The sequence below is a fragment of the Schistocerca gregaria genome, chromosome 8 (assembly GCF_023897955.1).
Source record: "Schistocerca gregaria isolate iqSchGreg1 chromosome 8, iqSchGreg1.2, whole genome shotgun sequence".
Taxonomy (NCBI): Eukaryota; Metazoa; Arthropoda; class Insecta; order Orthoptera; family Acrididae; genus Schistocerca; species Schistocerca gregaria.
Window position 1 is genome coordinate 298,706,971 of NC_064927.1, and position 19,877 is coordinate 298,726,847.

The following is a 19,877-nucleotide window of genomic DNA, read 5'->3' on the forward strand; positions in this document are numbered from 1 at the left end:
ATATAGCCTTTGTATTTCCCTTTTCAGATTTTCTATCTTTCCTACAACGTACAAGCTTCTGACATTCGACGCAATCTTCTTCTCATTGTTACCTCCCCTTTAGCAGTCCCCTTCTGGAGACCGGGATGAGGAACTAATCCGGAAAATTTTCCAATGGAGAAATCATCATGACACTTCTTCAATTACAGTCCACATGTCCTGTGGATACGCACTATTTGTCTTTGATGGAGTGGTTTCCATTGCCTTTTGCATCCTCATGACGCTGATCGTTGCTGATTCATCTGCCTTGGGCACTTTCGCACCCAAGAAAAGAGAGTGCACTGAATCTCTGTCCGCTACTCTGCCCTCTTTGACTAGGCCGTTGGTAGAATGAGTGTGACTTTTTATACCAGAAGTCTTCGTCCGCCAATGCTGATTATTATCATGGCAGCAGATACAGATAGAATGTTAGTATTGACAATAAATATAAATGCAAGAAAACTACAATCCTGCAGGTTTGCAACACAACACACTATCCGTATTGTTAGTTTTCGTGGTTCCCCACTTCACTTCCAGCGAATAGCGTTCCTCAGCAAGGTCATGTCAGTTTATTTATGCCTCTTCGTCCAATACGATTTTTATTCTTCATCATTCCAACGTCGACGGGACGTTGAACTGTTTCCTACCTTGCTGGATTTCACTATTTGCCCTCTGCATGTTTCTGGTGTTACAATATACACGTCTGGTAATCATTCCTCCTACCGCTTTTTTCGTGCACCAGCTCACTTCTTCTTAGCTTCTCGCCTTAGTTGTTCTACTTTGAAATCGTATTCTGCTTCTTAGTATTAGCATATGACTGACTACGAAGCGGAAAGTTGTTTTAACAAATAATAGTATTCGCAAGAAAGAAATAAGTCATTCCGGAAACAGAATTTATGTTATATTTCATGCAATAATTTTTTGTCCTTACAGCGAGACCGGGAGGGTGCTGACCACGATGAAAGCGGGGGATTTCTTCGGTGAGATTGGCATCCTGAACCTCGACGGTCTCAACAAGTAAGTACCTTTTCTTCAAACAAAATTACAAGTTACAAGCGACGACGTCATTAAGGGTTGTACATGAAGTACTACTTTGCTTAAACTGCGCGCTCATTGTATTATTTGCCACTGCTGACTACAGGCTTCATCAATTTGTCCGAAACATCCACATCGAAAGTATTTAATGCTTGTTATAGATGATTACATCTTAGTGTCTAAATTAATTCTGTATCTTGCATTTCTGTATTGTTTTCTCTGGTTTATTAGTAATTCTAATCATTTATTCCATGTTAGTTTTCCCTCAGATGTTCGTCAGACGTAAACAGGTAAACGAATCACTTATATTTATGACTTATATCCCGCATCACTACTAGGTAAGGTGTCACGCCGTTCAACATGCGCTAAGTCTGAGATTTTCAATGTTTTCCACAGCACATTTACTCCATGTTCTCATGACCATTTACTAAATGCGAACCTGCACTTGGACTTGGAAAATTTAGTGAAGTTTTCTAACACAAAACAGAAAATCAGTATCTCACTTAAATGTACAAAAATCGGGATATTTTCCCATTTTTATAATTCATTTGATTACTTTTCGTGTAGAGAGTATTTTATTTCTGTCTTAAAAGGTTGATTACTCTTGTGTAGTTGAGTTATCTACAGTCGTCATGTGTTTGATTGCCAGATAGCAAATACATAAATAAATAATAGTTGTAATATTATTTTAAGGAGTCGACCACCAGAGTTTGATATTGTTATTACATAACCAGAAAGACGGAAACTAATCATCATAGGCCACAAAAAACTTCCAAAGAATTGGAAAGACAACCCACAAAAATACTATCGATAGAAAAATTAAGTAAATTATTGACTTTCAGGTTTCATGAAGGGCGCAGTATCAGAAACTTTTCCTCGTCCAATTGCACTTATGGCAAACCTCATGATAGCCTCTCCTCATGGTTCAAGTATAACAACAAACTGATGGACTGTGTACAAAATCTACCTAGTTTTGCCCACACTTTATTTTTCAACCTTTTCTCATTAAAAAATATGACTGGTTGCTATTCTACAGTTGAATACAGTTATTTAACGAAATTCTTCGTAATATAACTGCTGAGAAAAAAGTTTTGCTACAATACCCATCCTCGGCGCTATCTGTTTTATCGTACTTTCGATACAATCACAGGAGATTTTACCGCTCGCCACCCTCAAATGCTCATAGTACGCTGACGGAAACACTACGAGAGTAGAACGAGGTGAACTCTGAAAACACTGATAACGATAAGTGGCAAGAACACACACCTTTATTGACGAACGCTTTGTACAAATCGGCTCAGGCAGCAGATCCGGAAGTTCAACCACTATTCCAGAAGCTAAGACTGCATAGTGAACAGCAGGCAGGGAATGGTCGTGCGGTTCTAGGCGCTACAGTCTGGAGCCGAGCGACCGCTCCGGTCGCAGGTTCGAATCCTGCCTCGGGCATGGATGTGTGTGATGTCCTTAGGTGAGTTTGGTTAATTAGTTCTAAGTTCTAGGCGACTGATGACCTCAGAAGTTAGGTCGCATAGAGCCATTTGTATAGTGAACAGTTCCTGACCCACTTGAATATTCACTGAAATCGGGTTGGTATGGACTCGCTAGAAGCAGACGATGAGACGCGAAGTACACGAGTAGAAGACGGTCTTCTCGGTAGTCGAGCTAACTTGGAACCCCCCCCCCCCCCCCCCCCCCTCCGCTGTGGCGCCGGCGCGTATCACTTCTCTGACGGCGCCACTGTTGGAGCGGCAATCATTGGGCTATACGCCGTCTCTGGAGTGGGTCGTCGAACTGTCGACGTCTAAGGTGCCGTCTGATAGTGCGTACTGTGCTTCTTCCTACACCACGGTTTTTAATGATACCAAACAGCTCATTTATAAATTATATGCTTTACATAGGAACATTTCACGTAATCATTTTTTCGGTCCACTTGGGGCACATTTGAGAGATACTGCCTCGTCAATGTGTGTCACAGATGACCACATTCCCTGCTTTACATTGCTTGCTGGCGTCCACCTTCTGTAATGAGATGCAGACTTCAACAGCTTGTGACTTACTTGTGGTTTCACTGCCCTTCAACCACTTTCCATAGTAGGACAGCAGCACGGTTACAGACGAATAGCTTTGCCGTCCCAAGAAGCTCGTTCCCAGGCTTTGCGCCATATCAGTGTGCCCGTTTTCAAAGTTGCATAAGTCAGTGGATTTCCCTGTACCGTCTCTAGAATAATTCCCTATTCATCTCGTCTTTGCTTCACTTACGTAATTTCTCAACTACGTCACGTGTCGGCAACCAGGACCCACAGGAAGTACAGGCCCCGACGTCACACTAGTTGCTTTGACTGCGTCGCCAGGCCCAGTCAAAAGGTACCCAATGAAGTCCTTAATTGTTTCGTAGTTAAACGGTCAGCTACAAAGCATTCAACTCGTATGAAATAGTAAACCTCGCTCCCACTGGAGACATCGCAACAACTCAGAAACCTGTAGTGTCAGGTGCTGTGACTTACGATACAGGAGCCGTTTATCGAAAAAGACGATCGTGTGAAACCCAGCTCGCTCTATTCGTCCACGAGACCCATAGGGCCATAGACACGGGTTCCCAGGTAGATTCCGTGTTTCTTGACTTCCGCATAGCGTTCGATACAGTTCCCCAAAGTCGTTTAATGAACAAAGAGCGTATGGACTATCAGACCAATTGTGTGAGTCACTAGATAACAGAACGCAACATGTCATTCTCAAAGGAGGAAAGTCTTCCGAAGTAAAAGTGATTTCAGGTGCGCCGCAGGGGAATGTCATAGGACCGTTGCTATTCACAATATATATAAATGACCTTTTGGATAACATCGGAATTTCACTGAGGCTTTTTGCGGATGATGCTGTAGTACATCGAGAGGTTGTAACAATGGAAAATTGCACTGAAATGCAGGAAGATCTGCAACGATTTGACGCATGGTGCAGGGAATGGCAATTGAATCTCAATGTAGACAAGTGTAATGTGCTGCAAATACATAGAAAGAAAGATCCTTTATCATATAGCTACAATATAGCAGGTCAGCAACTGGAAGCAGTTAATTCCATAAATTATCTGGGAGTAGGCATTAGGAGTGATTTAAAATAGAATGACCGTATAAAGCTGATCGTTGGAAAAGCAGATGCCAGACTGAGATTCATTGGAAGAATCCTAATGAAATGCAATCCGAAAACAAAGGAAGTAGGTTACAGTACACTTGTTCGCCCACTGCTTGAATACTGTTCACCGGTGTGGGATCCGTATCCGATATGGTTGATAGAAGAGATAGGATCCAACGGAGAGCAGCGCGCTTCGTTACAGAATCATTTAGTAATCGCGAAAGCGTTACGGTAATGATCGATAAACTCCAGTGGAAGACTGAAAGAGAGACGCTGAGTAGCTCGGTACGTGCTTTTGTTGCAGTTTCGAGAACATACCTTCACCGAAGAGTCAAGCAGTATATTGCTCCCTCCTACGTATATCTCGCGAAGAGACCATGACGATAAAATCAGAGAGATTAGAGCCCACACAGAGGCATACGGACAATCTTTCTTTCCATGAACAATACGAGACTGCAATAGAAGGGAGAACCGATATTTATACTCAAAGTACCCTCCGCCACACACTGTCAGGTGGCTTGTGGAGTATGGATGTAGATGTAGATGTAGATGTAGATGTAGATGTAGATGTTGATCTCGTCGGCTCCACCCGCAACGCAACCAGACGCCATTCACTTCTGCGCTTGACGGTGATCTTAATGTTTCAACTCATTAGCGTATGTTTTACAAGTGGGTGCTGGGCAACACTAACATTTTTCTAATTTACCTGTGGACTATGGGAACTAACATCGGGTTTGGGTTCCCGATAACTGTTCTATACTGTATGCTTGGTTGATTGATTGGGTGAGTCTGGGGAGAGGACCAAACAGCGAGATCAATTGTCCCATCGGATTAGGGAAGGAAATCGGCCGTGCCAGTTCAAAGGAACCATCCCGGCGTTTGCCTGAAGTGAATTAGGGAAATCAAGGAAAACCTATATCTGGATGGCCGGGCGCGGGTTTGATCCGTGTTCCCCCCAAATGTTAGTCCAGTGTGTTAACTACTGCACGACCTCGCTCGGTACAAACAGCATGCACAGTGAAAGCGTTCATTATTTTACAACATGGAGCAGCAGCAAGTACAATGAAGATGTAAACAAACCGTCTCCAGCCGCATTAGTTCAAAATGTTCAAATGTGTGAAATCTTGTGGGACTTAACTGCTAAGGTTCAAAAATGGTTCAAATGGCTCTGAGCACTATGGGACTTAACTGCTGAGATCACCAGTCCCCTAGAACTAAGGGCTGCTTAAACCTAATTAACCTAAGGACATCACACACATCCATGCCCGAGGCAGAATTCGAACCTGCGACCGTAGCAGTCTCGCGGTTCCAGACTGCAGCGCCTAGAACCGCTCGGCCACTCCGGCCGGCAAACTGCTAAGGTCATCAGTCCCTAGCCTTACGCACTACTTAACCTAAATTATCCTTAGGACAAACACACACACACACCCATGCCCGTGTGAGGACTCGAACCTCCGCCGGGACCATTCGCACAGTCCATGACTCCAGCGCCTGAGACCGCTCGGCTAATCCCGCGCGGCCGCCGGATTAGTCCCCAATCCCTTTACAACTGCTACGTGTTCCAATATTGAATGTTGAAGGAAACGGTGTGTGGTAGGTGAAGTGTGGTTACACTGGTAGCACAGTGCTACTGTGAATTTATTAGTGCAGCGCAGTTCTGGGGTTGAATCTTGAATGTCGTCGCGAAGCAACTTGCCTGCAGTAAAAGCTGGCAACGGTCTCCGAGGAGCCATCCCGTGGCCGTCCCATTACGCTAACGGGGTCGTAGGGCGAAGGCCGTGTTTATAGACGGCGAAGCACGAAGCCATAATCACACAGAAAGCACCGCCTGCGCTGTTGCTGCTGCTGCTGCTGCGGCTGTCAGACCAATCTGCATTTAGAGGTTATATTCCCCAACAAAGGAGAACTGAATCTTCTAGAACATTTTAACGTTACTTGTTAACCAGTGGTGGATATGACGTACACAGTGCATTCTGAAACACTACGGAAGAAAGTGTAGAAGAGGTCTTGTGCATGATATTTTTACGTAATGCATCATCCCTAAAGGTGGTAGTAGAGCGGCGCAGGAGTGAAGTTCTGAATGTCTTGGAGTAAAACTTCTCATTCGTGTCCTTTCGCTTACTTTTTCAGTCCACTGCACGGGAAAAGCGTTTCTTCAACGAAATTGTATCATGTTCATTCCTATTCAGTCTGGACATTGAACAAGCAGCAAAGGAAATCAAAGAAAAATTTGGAGACGAAATTAACGTTCAAAGAGAAGAAATAAAAAACTTCGAAGATTGCGACGACGTCATAATTCCGTCAGAGACACAAAAGGACGTGAAAGAGTAGTTGAAAGCAATGGACAGGGTCTTGAAAGCAATATATAAGACGAATATATATGATGCGGAAATTATAACTGCCGGCCTCTGTAGCCGAGCGGTTCTAGGCGCTTCAGTCCGGAACTGAACTGCTGCTACGGTCGCAGGTTCGAATCCTGCGTCGGGCATGGATGTGTCTGATGTCCTTAGGTTAGTTAGGTTTAAGTAGTTCTAAGTTCTAGGGGACTGATGACCTCAGAAGTTAAGTCCCATAGTGTTCAGAGCAAAACAATCAATGCACATGTTTACTGCGAGACCATTAAGAAATTGCGCTGCGCAATACGGAAGAAGCGCCGAAGATTACTGTCAAAAGGTGTTGCTTTTTCCCACTTAATGCCCTACCTCACACGGTGAATATATATCACACTCCAAAAGCCACCTAATGATGGCGCTACAGTCTGGAACCGTGCGACAGCTACGGTCGCAGGTTCGAATCCTGCCTCGGGCATGGATGTGTGTGATGTCCTTAGGTTAGTTAGGTTTAAGTAGTTCTAAGTCTAGGGGAGTGATGACCTCAGATGTTAAGTCCCATAGTGGTTAGAGCTATTTGAACCATTTTTTTCGAAATGACAACAAGAGATGGACTCGCCGTTAGAAAAGGAGGCAGGGAGTATTTTGTTGTCAGTACAGAAGCAGTAACAGCGAAATGGGACTGTCAGGAGAGTTCTCTGGCTTTGAACGTGAACTAGTCACCGAATGTCATCTGAGCAACAAATCCGTAAGAGACGTTTCAACGCTTCAAAAGCCAAGTCGATTGTTGGTGATGTCAAACGAGAAGGAAAAACTACAGCTAAAAAAAGGTGTAGTATACTTATATTTTATTTCTATTTTTACTTTGATTTTGGTTTCACTGGAAAGATATGCGAAGGCACGGATCGTTCTTCGATATTACTGACACAAAAATGTAGCGTCGGATCCTGTATAATTACTGAAGTTACTTAGACGAAGCTTTGCTCAAAACAGTTAATCATTATAGGCTATATGCACACACTAAAAAGTATTTCACGATTTTCAGTACGTACAGACCTACGTGTGATTTAATTACGTCTTAGTGCGGTCCAAGTCTGTGTCCTCTTCCACGTAACATAGATCTTCTGAATAAATCGTGAAGTACTTTAAAAATGTCAGTTTCCTATAGAACATGAATGAAAGAAATAATATCGCCAGTCTCCAGCGTCGCCTGTGGAAAGAACGGGACAATAATTACGATAATCTGAAATTGCCGCTTACTAGTGGCCAATTGCCGCTGTCCAGCGATATACAGCTTCCAGAGCTTCCGTAGCTCAGTTGGTAGAGCACTTGCCTGCGAAAGGCAAAGGTCCCGAGTTCGAGTCTCGGTCGGGCACACAGTTTAAATCTGCCAGGAAGTTTCGATGTACAGCTTGTTTCCGGCGTGGCGTCAGAAATTATTTTAAAAATGACGGGACAAGCAAAAGTAATATGTGGTGCAGTTTACTGTGAAATTAACAACAGCAATACGTTAGACATATATTGGAGCCCACTGCTCAAATAATAAAACATGTACACACTCTGTTATGTAGATTGTGCACAATGGCGTCCTATTCGAAGAAGACAAAGCAATAGAGAGTCTGACGCTTTTTGTTTCACGCCTATACCAAAATGAAGAAAAATAATAATAATAATAATAATAATAATACTTAAGTTACAGATGGTCGAAGCAGAGAGGATATAAAATGTAGAGTGGCAATGGCAACGAAAGCGTTTCTAAAGAAGAGAAATTGTTAACATCGAGTATGGCTCTAAGTGTCAGGAAGTCGTTTCTGAACGTACTTGTATGGAGTGTAGACATGTATGGAAGTGAAACATAGACGATAAATAGTTTGGACAAGAAGAGAATAGAAGGTTCCGAAATATGGTGCTGCAGAAGAATGCTGAAGATTAGATAGGTAGATGACATAACTAATGAGGAGGTATTGAACAGAATTGGGGAGAAGAGGAGTTTGTGGCACAACTTGACTAGAAGAATGGATCGGTTGGTAGGACATGTTATGAGGCATCAAGAGATCACCAATTTAGTATTGGAATGCAGCCTGGAGGGTAAAAACCGTAGAGGGAGACTAAGAGATGAATACACTAAACAGATTCATAAGGATGTAGGTTGCAGTAGGTACTGTGAGATGAAAAAGCTTGCACAGGGTAAAGTAGCATGGAGAGCTGAATCAAACCAGTCTCAGTACTGAAGACCACAACAACAACAAGTTACAGATAATAGTTTTTCCTTAAATCGCATTATTCCTTTACTTTCAGTAGATTTCTTTTACATATGACAAATGTAATTGCTTAATTTGGTGGAAGAATATTTAAGAATATATAGTTCTCCTAATCTAGTCCATGGGACGTCATAAAGGCCCGACAGACCTCATGTTCTGATAGACGTGGACCATAGAGCATTTTAGAGGTGGCTGTAAAATACCGCGTAAAATGAACAGCCCAGATGCAAAAGCCGCTAAATGCATTTTTTGCCGATTCTGAGACGAGCACACTGCCGTATACATTTTTTCAGCGCCTACCCGATGCAATAGGTTTCAGGGTGCAAAACGTGCCCTAAACTGTTGAAAATGGCTGCAGAGAATTGTGTTCAGTTGCAAAAGCCGCCAACTGCACGTTCTCTTCGGGTGCAAGGCCCGATAAATGTCCAACGTTTGCAAAACCCACCAAGTACAACAAGCATGGCGGTCGTCGTTCCATGTCCGGATGGAAATCAGACTTACCAGTTTAGACATTCAAAGCTATATTTCAGTTTGTTGGGATAGGAAGCGATGTCTTTATTATTCAGAGTTAGGTTGGAGTACGCAACAGTGATGCTCTCGCTGCCGATGAATAGTGGAAACATACGCCGGGAAGCACAGTTTATCTGATCACCAGGGTGTATGTTAACATATTTGCGTGGGTGTTTTGAAGAAACCGAGTGATTTTGTGGACAGTTTAAATGTAGAATATCGTAAAAACGAAGTGGGAGTAATTTAAATAATAGGAACTCTGTAAGAGATCGAACCCCTAGTAATAGTTGAAATGATCAAAACGAGACCGAGGGCAGCGGTCCCTCCCAAAAAAAGGAAGCGGTGTCCTGCTCACCGCAAAAGAAATGTTACCAAAATAGAAAGATAATAACGTGAAACGTATTATTAAAGCAATGTTATGCAATGAAAACTGTGTTGAGGCTAATTATTATGACATACGCCGAAGGTAATACTGACCCTACGACTTATCTTAGACGCTAGATTAAGGAAAGGCAAACCTACATTTCTACCATTTGTAGACTTAGAGAAAGCTTTTGACAATGTTGACTGGAATACTCTCTTTCAAATTCTGAAGGTGGCAGGGGTAAAATACAGGGAGCGGAAGGCTATTTACAATTTGTACACAAACCAGATGGCAGTTATAAGAGTCGAAGGACATGAAAGGGAGGCAGTGGTTGAGAAGGGAGTGAGACAGGGTTGTAGCCTCTCCCCGATGCTGTTCAATCTGTATATTAAGCAAGCAGTAAAGGAAACAAATGAAAAGTTCGGCGTCGGTATTAAAATCCATGGAGAAGAAATAAAAACTTTGAGGTTCGCCGATGACATTGTAATTCTGTCAGAGACAGGAAAGGACTTGGAAGGGCAGTTGAACGGAATGGATAGTGTCTTGAAAGGAGGATATAAGGTGAACATCAACAAAAGCAAAACGAGGATAATGGAATGTAGTCGAATTAAGTTGGGTGATGCTGAGGTAATTAGATTAGGAAACGAGACACTTAAAGTAGTAAAAGAGTTTTGCTATTTGGGGAGCAAAATAACAGATGATGGTTGAATTAGAGAGGATATAAAATGTACACTGGCTATGGCAAGGAAAGCATTTCTGAAGAAGAGGAATTTGTTAACATCGAGTATAGATTTAAGTGTCAGGAAGTCGTTTCTGAAAGTATTTGTATGGAGTGTAGCCATGTATGGAAGTGAAACATGGACGATAAATAGTTTAGACAAGAAGAGAATAGAAGCTTTCGAAATATGGTGCTACAGAAGAATGCTGAAGATTAGATAGGGTGATCACATAACTAATGAGGAGGTATTGAATAGAATTGGGCTGAAGAGGAGTTTGTGGCACAACTTGACTAGAAGAAGCGATCGGTTGGTAGGACAAGTTCTGAGGCATCAAGGGATCACAAATTTAGTACTGGAGGGCAGCATGGAGGGTAAAAATCGTAGAGGGAGACCAAGAGATGAATACACTAAGCAGCTTCAGAAGGATGTAGGCTGCAGTAGGTACTGGGAGATGAAGAAGCTTGCACAGGATAGAGTAGCATTGAGAGCTGCATCAAACCACGCTCAGGACTGAAGACCACAACAAAAACAACACGCGGAAGGTATAGTGAAAGTGACTAGTAACTGGCATTTCCAGAAAGCCAAAAAAATCATTTTCACGAAAAGCAAAAACAAAGAGATTTGTCTAGTTCGTAGAGAGCCCCTCTACACTCATGCTCATAAACTAAGGATAATGCTGATACATGGTGAAACAACGCTGTAGTGGTCGGTTAGAGAGTTTTAATCACCTCGGGGTATGACCATGCGGTGCTTTTGACCTGCGGTCGTCGCACGGTGGCGCTGGTAGAAGTCTACATACGCAGTGGTGTGTTTGTGCATGTCATAGTACGGTGCAGCGAGTAAGTGTGCAGACGTTTTCAGACGTGATAATGGTGACTGTGTATTGAAAATTGCTCAAAGAACACATATTGATGACGTTATGAGGAGTAGACTGGAGGCTGATCAAACACAGCAGGTAGTAGCACGGGCTCTTCGTGTGCCACAAAGTGTGATCTCAAGATTATAGCAACGACTCCAGCAGACAGGAAACGTGTCCAGGGACTACAGTACGCGACTTCCACAGTGTACAAAACCGATAGCTCGCCGTCAGCGCCCGCAGTGGGCCACGGAGTACTCCAGATAACCTCGCTCGGGACCTTACCGCAGCCACTGGAACAGTTGTCTCCAGACGCACAGTATACAGACGACCGAACAGACATGGTTTATTCGCCCGGAAACCAGCAAGGGGTATTCCACTGACCCCTGATCACAGGAGAGCCCGTAAAGCCTGGTGTCAAGAACACAGTACATGGTCATTGGAACAGTAGTCCCAGGTTTTGTTCACGGACGAGTCCAGGTATAGTCTGAAAAGTGATTCTCACTGGGTTTTCATCTGGCGTGAACGGAGAACCAGATACCAACCCGTTACTGTCCTTGAAAGGGACCTGTATGAAGGTCGTGGTTTGACAGAGGAACTGTAACAGGTCGTCACGTCATTTTGCACCAGTATGTCCAGTGGGTCCCACCTTCCTTCTGATGGATGATACCGCACGGACCCACCAAGCTGCCATCGTAAAGGAGTACCTTGAAACAGAAGATATCAGGCGAATGGAGTGGCCTGCCTGTTCTCCAGACCTCAACCCCATCGAGCACGACTGGGATGCTCTCAGTCGACGTATCGCTGCAGGTCTTCACACCGCTACGACACTTTCAAAAGCCAACTCCGGGGACGTCAAAAACCTTTTGGAACTCCAATTTGGTGAAGACTCAGTGTCCAACGACAATCTCAAATTCCACACCGAGGTGTCAGACATGCAGAAAGGCACTCCTAGAGTAGCTCCTGCTGCTGCCAACCCTCAGGACGAGGAAGAGGCCGGACGAGATTTTGAGCCGATGGACAGTGTGAGGTCAGTGTCATTTAAAAGCAATTTTCAGTCAATTTCATTTTTTAGATTTCTTGTCGCTCTTGTAACTAAGAAGCAAAATCTAAAATTTTGTCGATGTTTTGGTAAGATTCAATTTGGAGCTTATTTTACTTTCTACAATATGTTTGATGTCGGAAGCACGATGGATTATTTAAAGGAAAAAAATATGCTAATAATGAACATTCATTTCCTTTCTCTTTTTGATGTCAAATTAGATTTTCCTGGTAAAATAATATCATCTTCTTTTTTTTGTATGCCAATTTTGTAGGATTTTCAGACTTCAGACCGAGTGAGGTGGCACCGTGGTTAGCACACTGGACTCGCATTCGGAAGTACTACAATTCAACCCCTGTGCCCGGCCATCCTGATTCAGGTTTGCCGTGATTTCCCTAAACTTTGAAAGGGCACAGCCGACATTCTTCCCCATCCTTCCATAATCCCCTCCCCCAAATCAACCAGCCGGAACCACACTGTCAGACGTCTCCTTGAAATAAAACATAAGTTCGTTTACATTCGCAATAGGTACATTCCATCCTTCTGTTATTCCTATCATGACCTAATATCGGATTTTGCAACTGAATGTTAGTTCCGTAATTGGATCCATGCGTTTGCAAAACCTGCTAACTGCATAAATTGGGTAAAAAACCGTTAAGTCAATATTTCACTTAAGATTTTAGCGCGTAAAACATAATCGTAGATTTCAGACATTAATACCGAGGAATTAATTATTTTTTATTCCTTTTTAAAAATGAAATTAACTCTTGGACTTTAATAGCTTCGCTGAGACGAGTTTTTCGCAATTATCTTAGATTCGCTTCTATGCAGGTAGCTGCTTCTGCATCTGGACTACCCATTAGGGTGACGAATAATTCCTGAATTCCAAAGTGCTGCCAACTGGCCATCTAACACTACGATTACTCGTAGGGAGATGAAAATAATGTGGCACGACTGTCAAGCAGCTTCTAACAAGCGACTCATCCATTTCTGTAATCAGAGCTAAGCGTAGCTTGAGATTCTGTGACGAGCAACGTCATGGGACAGAGGATGACAGGAAACAACGGATTTTGGATGTAAACATTGTCTGCGTATGGAGATGATATTGATAAGATATGGGTGTGTATTTGGTCAGAGTATAGTCCCCTTATTGCACTCAAGAAAAAGCCAAATGCGGAAGGATATGAACACAAATTCCAGCATTGTTTGCTGCAAACAATAGGAGAACAGTTCGGATATAATAATTTTATCAGCGCGATAATGTGTCCTGTCGTAAAGCAGGGTCTGTTAGGAAATGGTTTCTGGTCAATAACATTTGTGCAATGAACTTAGCTGTTCAGAGTGCTGATCTGAACCCAACGAAAATCTCCAGCGTCCGACAACAGTGACAAGAGTGTGACTTTATTTCCAAAAACGAAAACGAAAGTAATATTAAATCGATAGGAGAACCTATTTGAAGCCGACTCCTCACAAATAATAACAATAACGTACTTTTGTTCTTATTGAAACCCAGTAGATTCCATAGCAGACTTAAACAATAATTGTCTGACCCCGACGCAGTCTCTCACAAACTTAAATAAACAAGAATGTGAAGTCATTTAGACTATTTTTCGACCGCGACTGTCTCAAGAAATATTTAAAGTTTTTTTTAATTACAGCTACCAGTCACAAACTTTTTCAACTATTGTATTACTTATTTATTTAGCGATATGTTTCGAGGGTATAACTCATCTTCAGGCTAAATGGCAACACAAAAACAACTTTATATTACATAGTCTTTTCGTAAATCCTGTGGTCATCCTGTGCAAGAAGAGAAAACTTAGTATGAGGCGATATCACTTTGGAAGCTGGACTGATGTTTGCACGAAAATGTTTTGTAACCGTCACTCACTTTGTTCTTCTGGCTTGGCAGTCTCGTTGTGATGCGCCGAGGTGTTTCATTTCCGTGGTTCTCTCGGTCACTGTTCACAAATTGTCGCTAATATAGCAGTAACTTGGGAACACGATCACAAACAGATCTGGAGTGCAGTGGACAAGTTGCTATACTGAAACCAAGTATTTTTTTTCTGTTGTTCAACTTTGACTGTATAGGGCTTCCAAGCCTTTGGTTCACCCTTCATCATAAGATTTTGCAATATGAACGACATTAAATTGCATAATAACGGTCACAAGTTTTATTGTTCAGTGTGGCTACACATGACGCCGACAGCCTGAATGTGTGCTGTACAGTGTCCATCCATTTCTTATTTCGTGTTTCAACCGGTGACCATCGTGTTGCTGTCGACGGCATACATCACTGGGCGCCAGTTGATGCTGTATGTTTCTGCTGCACAGATATCTGAGAACAGCAATTACGTAGGCAGCTGCAGGGACAACGTAATCTCCTGAATGTGCGAGGAGGTGGAAAGGGACAAAAACATAACACGGTTCTCTTAAATAGTTCTCTGGTAATCGTATGGTACATAACTAGAGAGTTGGGTGGCATGTAATTATAGAGATTACACGATTCGTAGACGTAGTACCAAAGCTAGAACATTTATACTCGTTATTCCTAGTATTTCTTCAGAATCAGTTACGTCTGGGAGTTAATGTGTTCGGATATTTAAGAAAGTTTTCTTACATTCGCTGATACGAGGAGATAGTGAAAGGCGCCCTAGCTCGCTAGCAGTGACTTATTTACGAAGTAGGTCAGCCAGTGAGAGGAGCGAGGGCACAGCAGCAGGGACACTAACAACTCGGGGCGCGTCTACGGTGGAAGTCTGTCCCAGCGATGTTAATGTGAGCCGCCTTTATGCGCTCGGCATCGGAAACTTTACGACCATCAAAAGATACTGCCTGGCATTACGACGTAGCGGCCGCATTACGCCAACTAAATCCATCGATTGCAAGTCTTTTTACGATAGCACTTTTCTTACATTCATTTCATGAGCCTGCCAGCTACGTATATAACATCTAACAAAAGAAAATAATCACTGATGCGAACTATGGTGGTTCAAGTGAAAGTACAGTTGTCACTTATATCTCTGCACAGCACTCTTCGCCTTTCATTGTTCCGAACGTACGAAAGACAAATGTTTTTACTAAGCAGAAATTAATCCTTCACTTCAAGTAACTTGTACTTTAAATCATAAGAACTTCATCGAGCACCTAGATAGTATTAATCTTACGTTTCACCATCACCCTAGTGAACTTCGCAGTATTAGCAACTGAGTCTTCCATACAAACTACTGCAGAGCCACTGAGTGAATATCACAACACTTCGGGATGAAGGGTGTGAAATAGGGGCTTAGCTTTCTTTCGGTGACGACGTCATTAGCGACAGCGCACAAATTCGGATAAGGGAAGTGTAGAAAAGGAAATCTAGCCTACGTCTTTTCAAAGAGACAAGATTTATAACCGATTTGAGCGATTTCTGTGCGTAGCGAAAAACTTAAAGGTAGATACTAAAATGGGAAATTTGAGCCATGTTCCCCAGTTTGAGAGCCCAGAATTTTAACCACTGCGCAATCTGTCTCTGGGGTAATGGGTATTCGTAAGTGATGTCGAACACGTGCTACCTCAAATTTCAGCAACAATCAGAATCTCCAGGACCATTTGGTGTGGCTATACAAGAAATGTTCTAGTCATTATGCGTCTGACGGAATTAGCTGCATAGCGATGCTACTTTGAAGGTAAGTAAAACTTTGAAACACATATCTATCTAGTACGGGCTGTAGATAAACAGTTGCCACTATTAAAGTTCCAACTCTCGTAAATGGTTAAGCATTGAAGAGAGTTGCGCGCTAGACAACCGGTAGATTTGTCCGTATTTCTTAACGACAGGTTTACAGCGGCGACGTGCCTGTGCCGACCGGAGTGCCCGAGCGGTTCTAGGCGCTACAGTTGGTAACCGCACGACCACTATGGTCACAGGCTCGAATCCTGCTTCGGGCATGGATGTGTGTGATGTTCTTAGGTTGGTTAGGTTTAAGTAGTTCTAAGTTCTAGGGGACTGATGACCTCAGATGTTAAGGCCCATAGTGCTGAGAGCCGTTTGAACCAGTTGACGCGCCTGTAGTCACGGAGCTGGTTCTTCTGTCGCAGGCGGACGGCGGACGTGCGCTCGGTGGGCTACTCGGAGCTGTTCAGCCTGTCTCGGGAGGATGTGCTGGCCGCAATGAAGGACTACCCAGAGGCGCAGGAGATCCTGCAGAACCTCGGCAGGAAGAGGTACGCCTTACCGCAGTTCTCTTTACAGCTCATTAGCCTGTTTCCCTCCTTTTCTTTGCTCCGTCACTGGATGACGCTTTATTCCATTTTCATTATGTATCAATTTTCACTCTTTCTTTGTTTTAGGTCCGCTAGAGATTCTTATCCTCAGCAACAATGATAAAAGCAAAAAAATAGTTGAAATTCTTAATATTACTGTTTAGTGGTTCAAGTCTAGTGTTTCCAACTATATTGGGGTCATATGGGTGGGTGTATCACACAAGCTACTCTAAAACTTCACCTTTTTTGTAGTAGGGTCCACGAATGCCTAGAAGAAATAAATAAATATTCAAGCTTAACTAATTAATTAGATACCAAGTGAGAATAAAACCGTGCAAGTCCAGTTGCAAAAAAAAAAATGTCACTTGGTGTAGTGAAAAGTACCGTAGTGGAATCTCCTTTGCCGTCATTACCACTGGAATATGTTTTTGTGGTGATTATCTCTTTTATCAGTTGCCTGAGGAGAAGTGTAATTTTGTACCACCTTCGGATGTCCTAAGGACTACCCCTGTCATTCCGCTACTTGTATTCCTTTGAGCAACAAGACAAACAGAGGATTCTTATTGGCTTCTTAGAGAAGATCTAGATACGATCCACAGTGCTGCTGACGATAACATAATCAATAAATACCAGCTGACGCATTGGAAGATGGATGCCTGGCGACTGGATCGAAACAGTTATGATAAAGACCACCATGCGTACACTGCTGGTTAAATCTTCTTGTTACGACGTGTGATATTCATCTTCAAATTTGTAGAGCGCTCGAAATTTCGAGTCCTCTGCAGCAGTGTTCCTTAGGATACTTCTGGATCCTTGGGTAACCGATCACTGAACACTATAAGTGAAGGAAGTCCAAGCAGCGGGGGTGAAACTTCGAGTATTCTAGACATTTGATGTGGAATATGATGTAGCGCAGGAAAACAGATTTTTCCAGGGACGATAAAGGATGCTAATGCCTGATGCCTTATATTGTCTGTATAGTTTCTTCTTACACATCTCGAGAGCGATTAAAAATGGACCATGCGAACCTTACTCGGGGCATACGCTTTGTGGTGTTTATCGCATGTACAGAAAACTCAGTCGCTACAGCGAGGCACATGTGACTATGAAGATCGCGGAGTGGAACCATATAGGTACTATAGAGTCGTCATTCTCCATCTTCTCTCGGCCTAAGCGATGACGAAATAGTTCACACGCAACAGCCAGAGTCACTGTCCATTGGGCACAATATTTCGACAAGCGACCACCTTACCATCTTCACGTGTGCTGCCGAACTGATGGACTGGGAGCTGTTGCAGGAATTATATATCTCCCCCCACCCCCTCTCCCCGTCCTCTCCAACATGGCATTCTATGCGGTATCTGACCCCAGATATGGTGGGTGGGGGAGAGGTGGGAGGGGGCTAAGAGATCCTGGACACAAAGGTGTGCCTGGACATGGACCGCGTACAGAATGCCAGGCTGCAGGGGCAGGGACGGGAGAGGAGATATAAGCCCTCCATCAGCTCCTAGGCAATTAATTCTTCAGCGCACCTGATTATGGCAATGTGCTCACTTGTCGAAATATTGTGACCATCGGGCACTAACGTCCAGCCGTTCACCCGTGAAATACTTCGTCACACATGTTTTTCCTCTCAATTGCCCAACCTACCTGTACCTTAGCTGTTTTTATCTACCAGGCTTGCCAGTCCAGACCTGACATAATGGTCCGGCATTAACGCAATTAAAATAAAATATCAAACATAAAACGCCATTAATGTTTACGCAGAGGGTGTATTCTAATCGTCAGTCGGTCCTAGGAGATTTACAATCACTTTTCTCATTTTAAACCTATGACAATGGTACACGAAATTTTAAATGCCCAGATTACTCAGTTCAGAGGAGATAATCAATGGCATCCCAACACCAACAAGTCCATAGATAGTAAAGCGCAGTGGTGTGTGAAACAACCTTCAGTTGTTGACAGCTTTACTACGTAAATAGGATTGTGGCGGATAAGAAAGTGTGTTCAGTTGTTTCACTATACTGTGTGTTAGTGCTAACAATGTTCGAGTGACTTTCAGCACTTCAGCCGGAGGCAACGGCAACATCCACGGCCGTGGGTCAACTGTCACGGGGCACTTCGGAAGCATCAACCCGGATCATCCGTAATGCCATACATATTGTGTTTCCAAATACCACGTATTCCTTGAAAAACGGTGGCCGTATGCAACTGCAATCAAACTAGAGTAGCAGCAGTAGAAGTACATATAGGAATAGTAGCATAACGCGAGCACCAGCCACCAGAATCAGTTGAGAGCCGAGACTTCCTGGGGTTGAAACCAAACAAGAGGGAATCATGTAGGTTTGACACGTAGATTGCTTAGTGAGAGCAGCATTCGATGTTTATTCCCAAGCTAAAACCCAGCCGATGTATGGTAATATGGAGTAGTAGCAGACACTTTTGTACCCTCTTTTAAAAATTTATTTAGGTGTAGGCTAGCTATGTAGTTGTATCTCATTTCATGCATCACAGCAAGGTGCATTCCATAGTAATTTATCCTGATGCTAACACATTTAGAGCTTCGCATAAAATTTGAATAATTATTCGGTGAGCCCTCTATTGAATGTTGTGCCAGTAAATAACTTCTACGGCGATTAAAAGACATCATAATCGTCATTGATTGCATAAACTATTTATTTTCACCATTGCAGTTTCAGGTTTAAAGTCATTACTTAGAGGTACGCCGCAAAACAGTATGCTTTAGAGCACATGTCAAACTTAAAACGGTCGGACACTGTACTTTAAATTAACATAATTCTGGACAAGTAGACATACTAGCATTCCGCCATTGTCAGACTTAAGGCACGGAGGTAGATTTAAAAGGAGGTTTACGTGTGTGGTCATTAAAGAGTATGGGTGAATGAAGACGTTTCCTTTCCAAATGCGACATGCGTTCTGTAAGACATTAGTTTCAGCTAAAGATTAAGTTCCGTATATACTTCCCATTTATACTTGTATTTTCGGACTAAAATACTGGGGAACAGTACAAAGCTGATGGCAGATCGTTTTCAACTCTTCGTCCTCGGCTAAAAGCAACCAAATAGGAGTAGTGACGCTGGACTCACTTTTCAGAGAATAGCGGTAATAACCCTGTATAATACTTCCATAGATTCCCTAAATCGCTTAGAGTAAATATTAAGATGGCAAAATTGAAAAGAACAAGGCCAATTTCCTCCCCCAGCCAGTCACCATCCAAGCTTGTACTTCATCTCGCCGTGAAAGGAATATTCAAGCACAATATTCCTTCCTTCCTCCTGTTCCTTCAACTAGAAAATGCGCATGTACATGCAACCAGACAATGCTCAACCTTACAAATCCTGGGACTT

General features: G+C 43.0%; 1 protein-coding gene across 1 annotated transcript in view; it reads left to right on the forward strand.

Moving 5' to 3' along the window:
- Positions 1–19,877, forward strand: part of LOC126285155 (cyclic nucleotide-gated cation channel alpha-3-like) — an 884,508-nt gene that overhangs the window by 825,096 nt on the left and 39,535 nt on the right. Inside the window, exons 15-16 of the mRNA XM_049984467.1 lie at positions 952–1,035; positions 16,345–16,470. Of these exons, the coding sequence (XP_049840424.1) occupies positions 952–1,035; positions 16,345–16,470 (210 nt within the window). The remainder of the gene's footprint in view (positions 1–951; positions 1,036–16,344; positions 16,471–19,877) is intronic.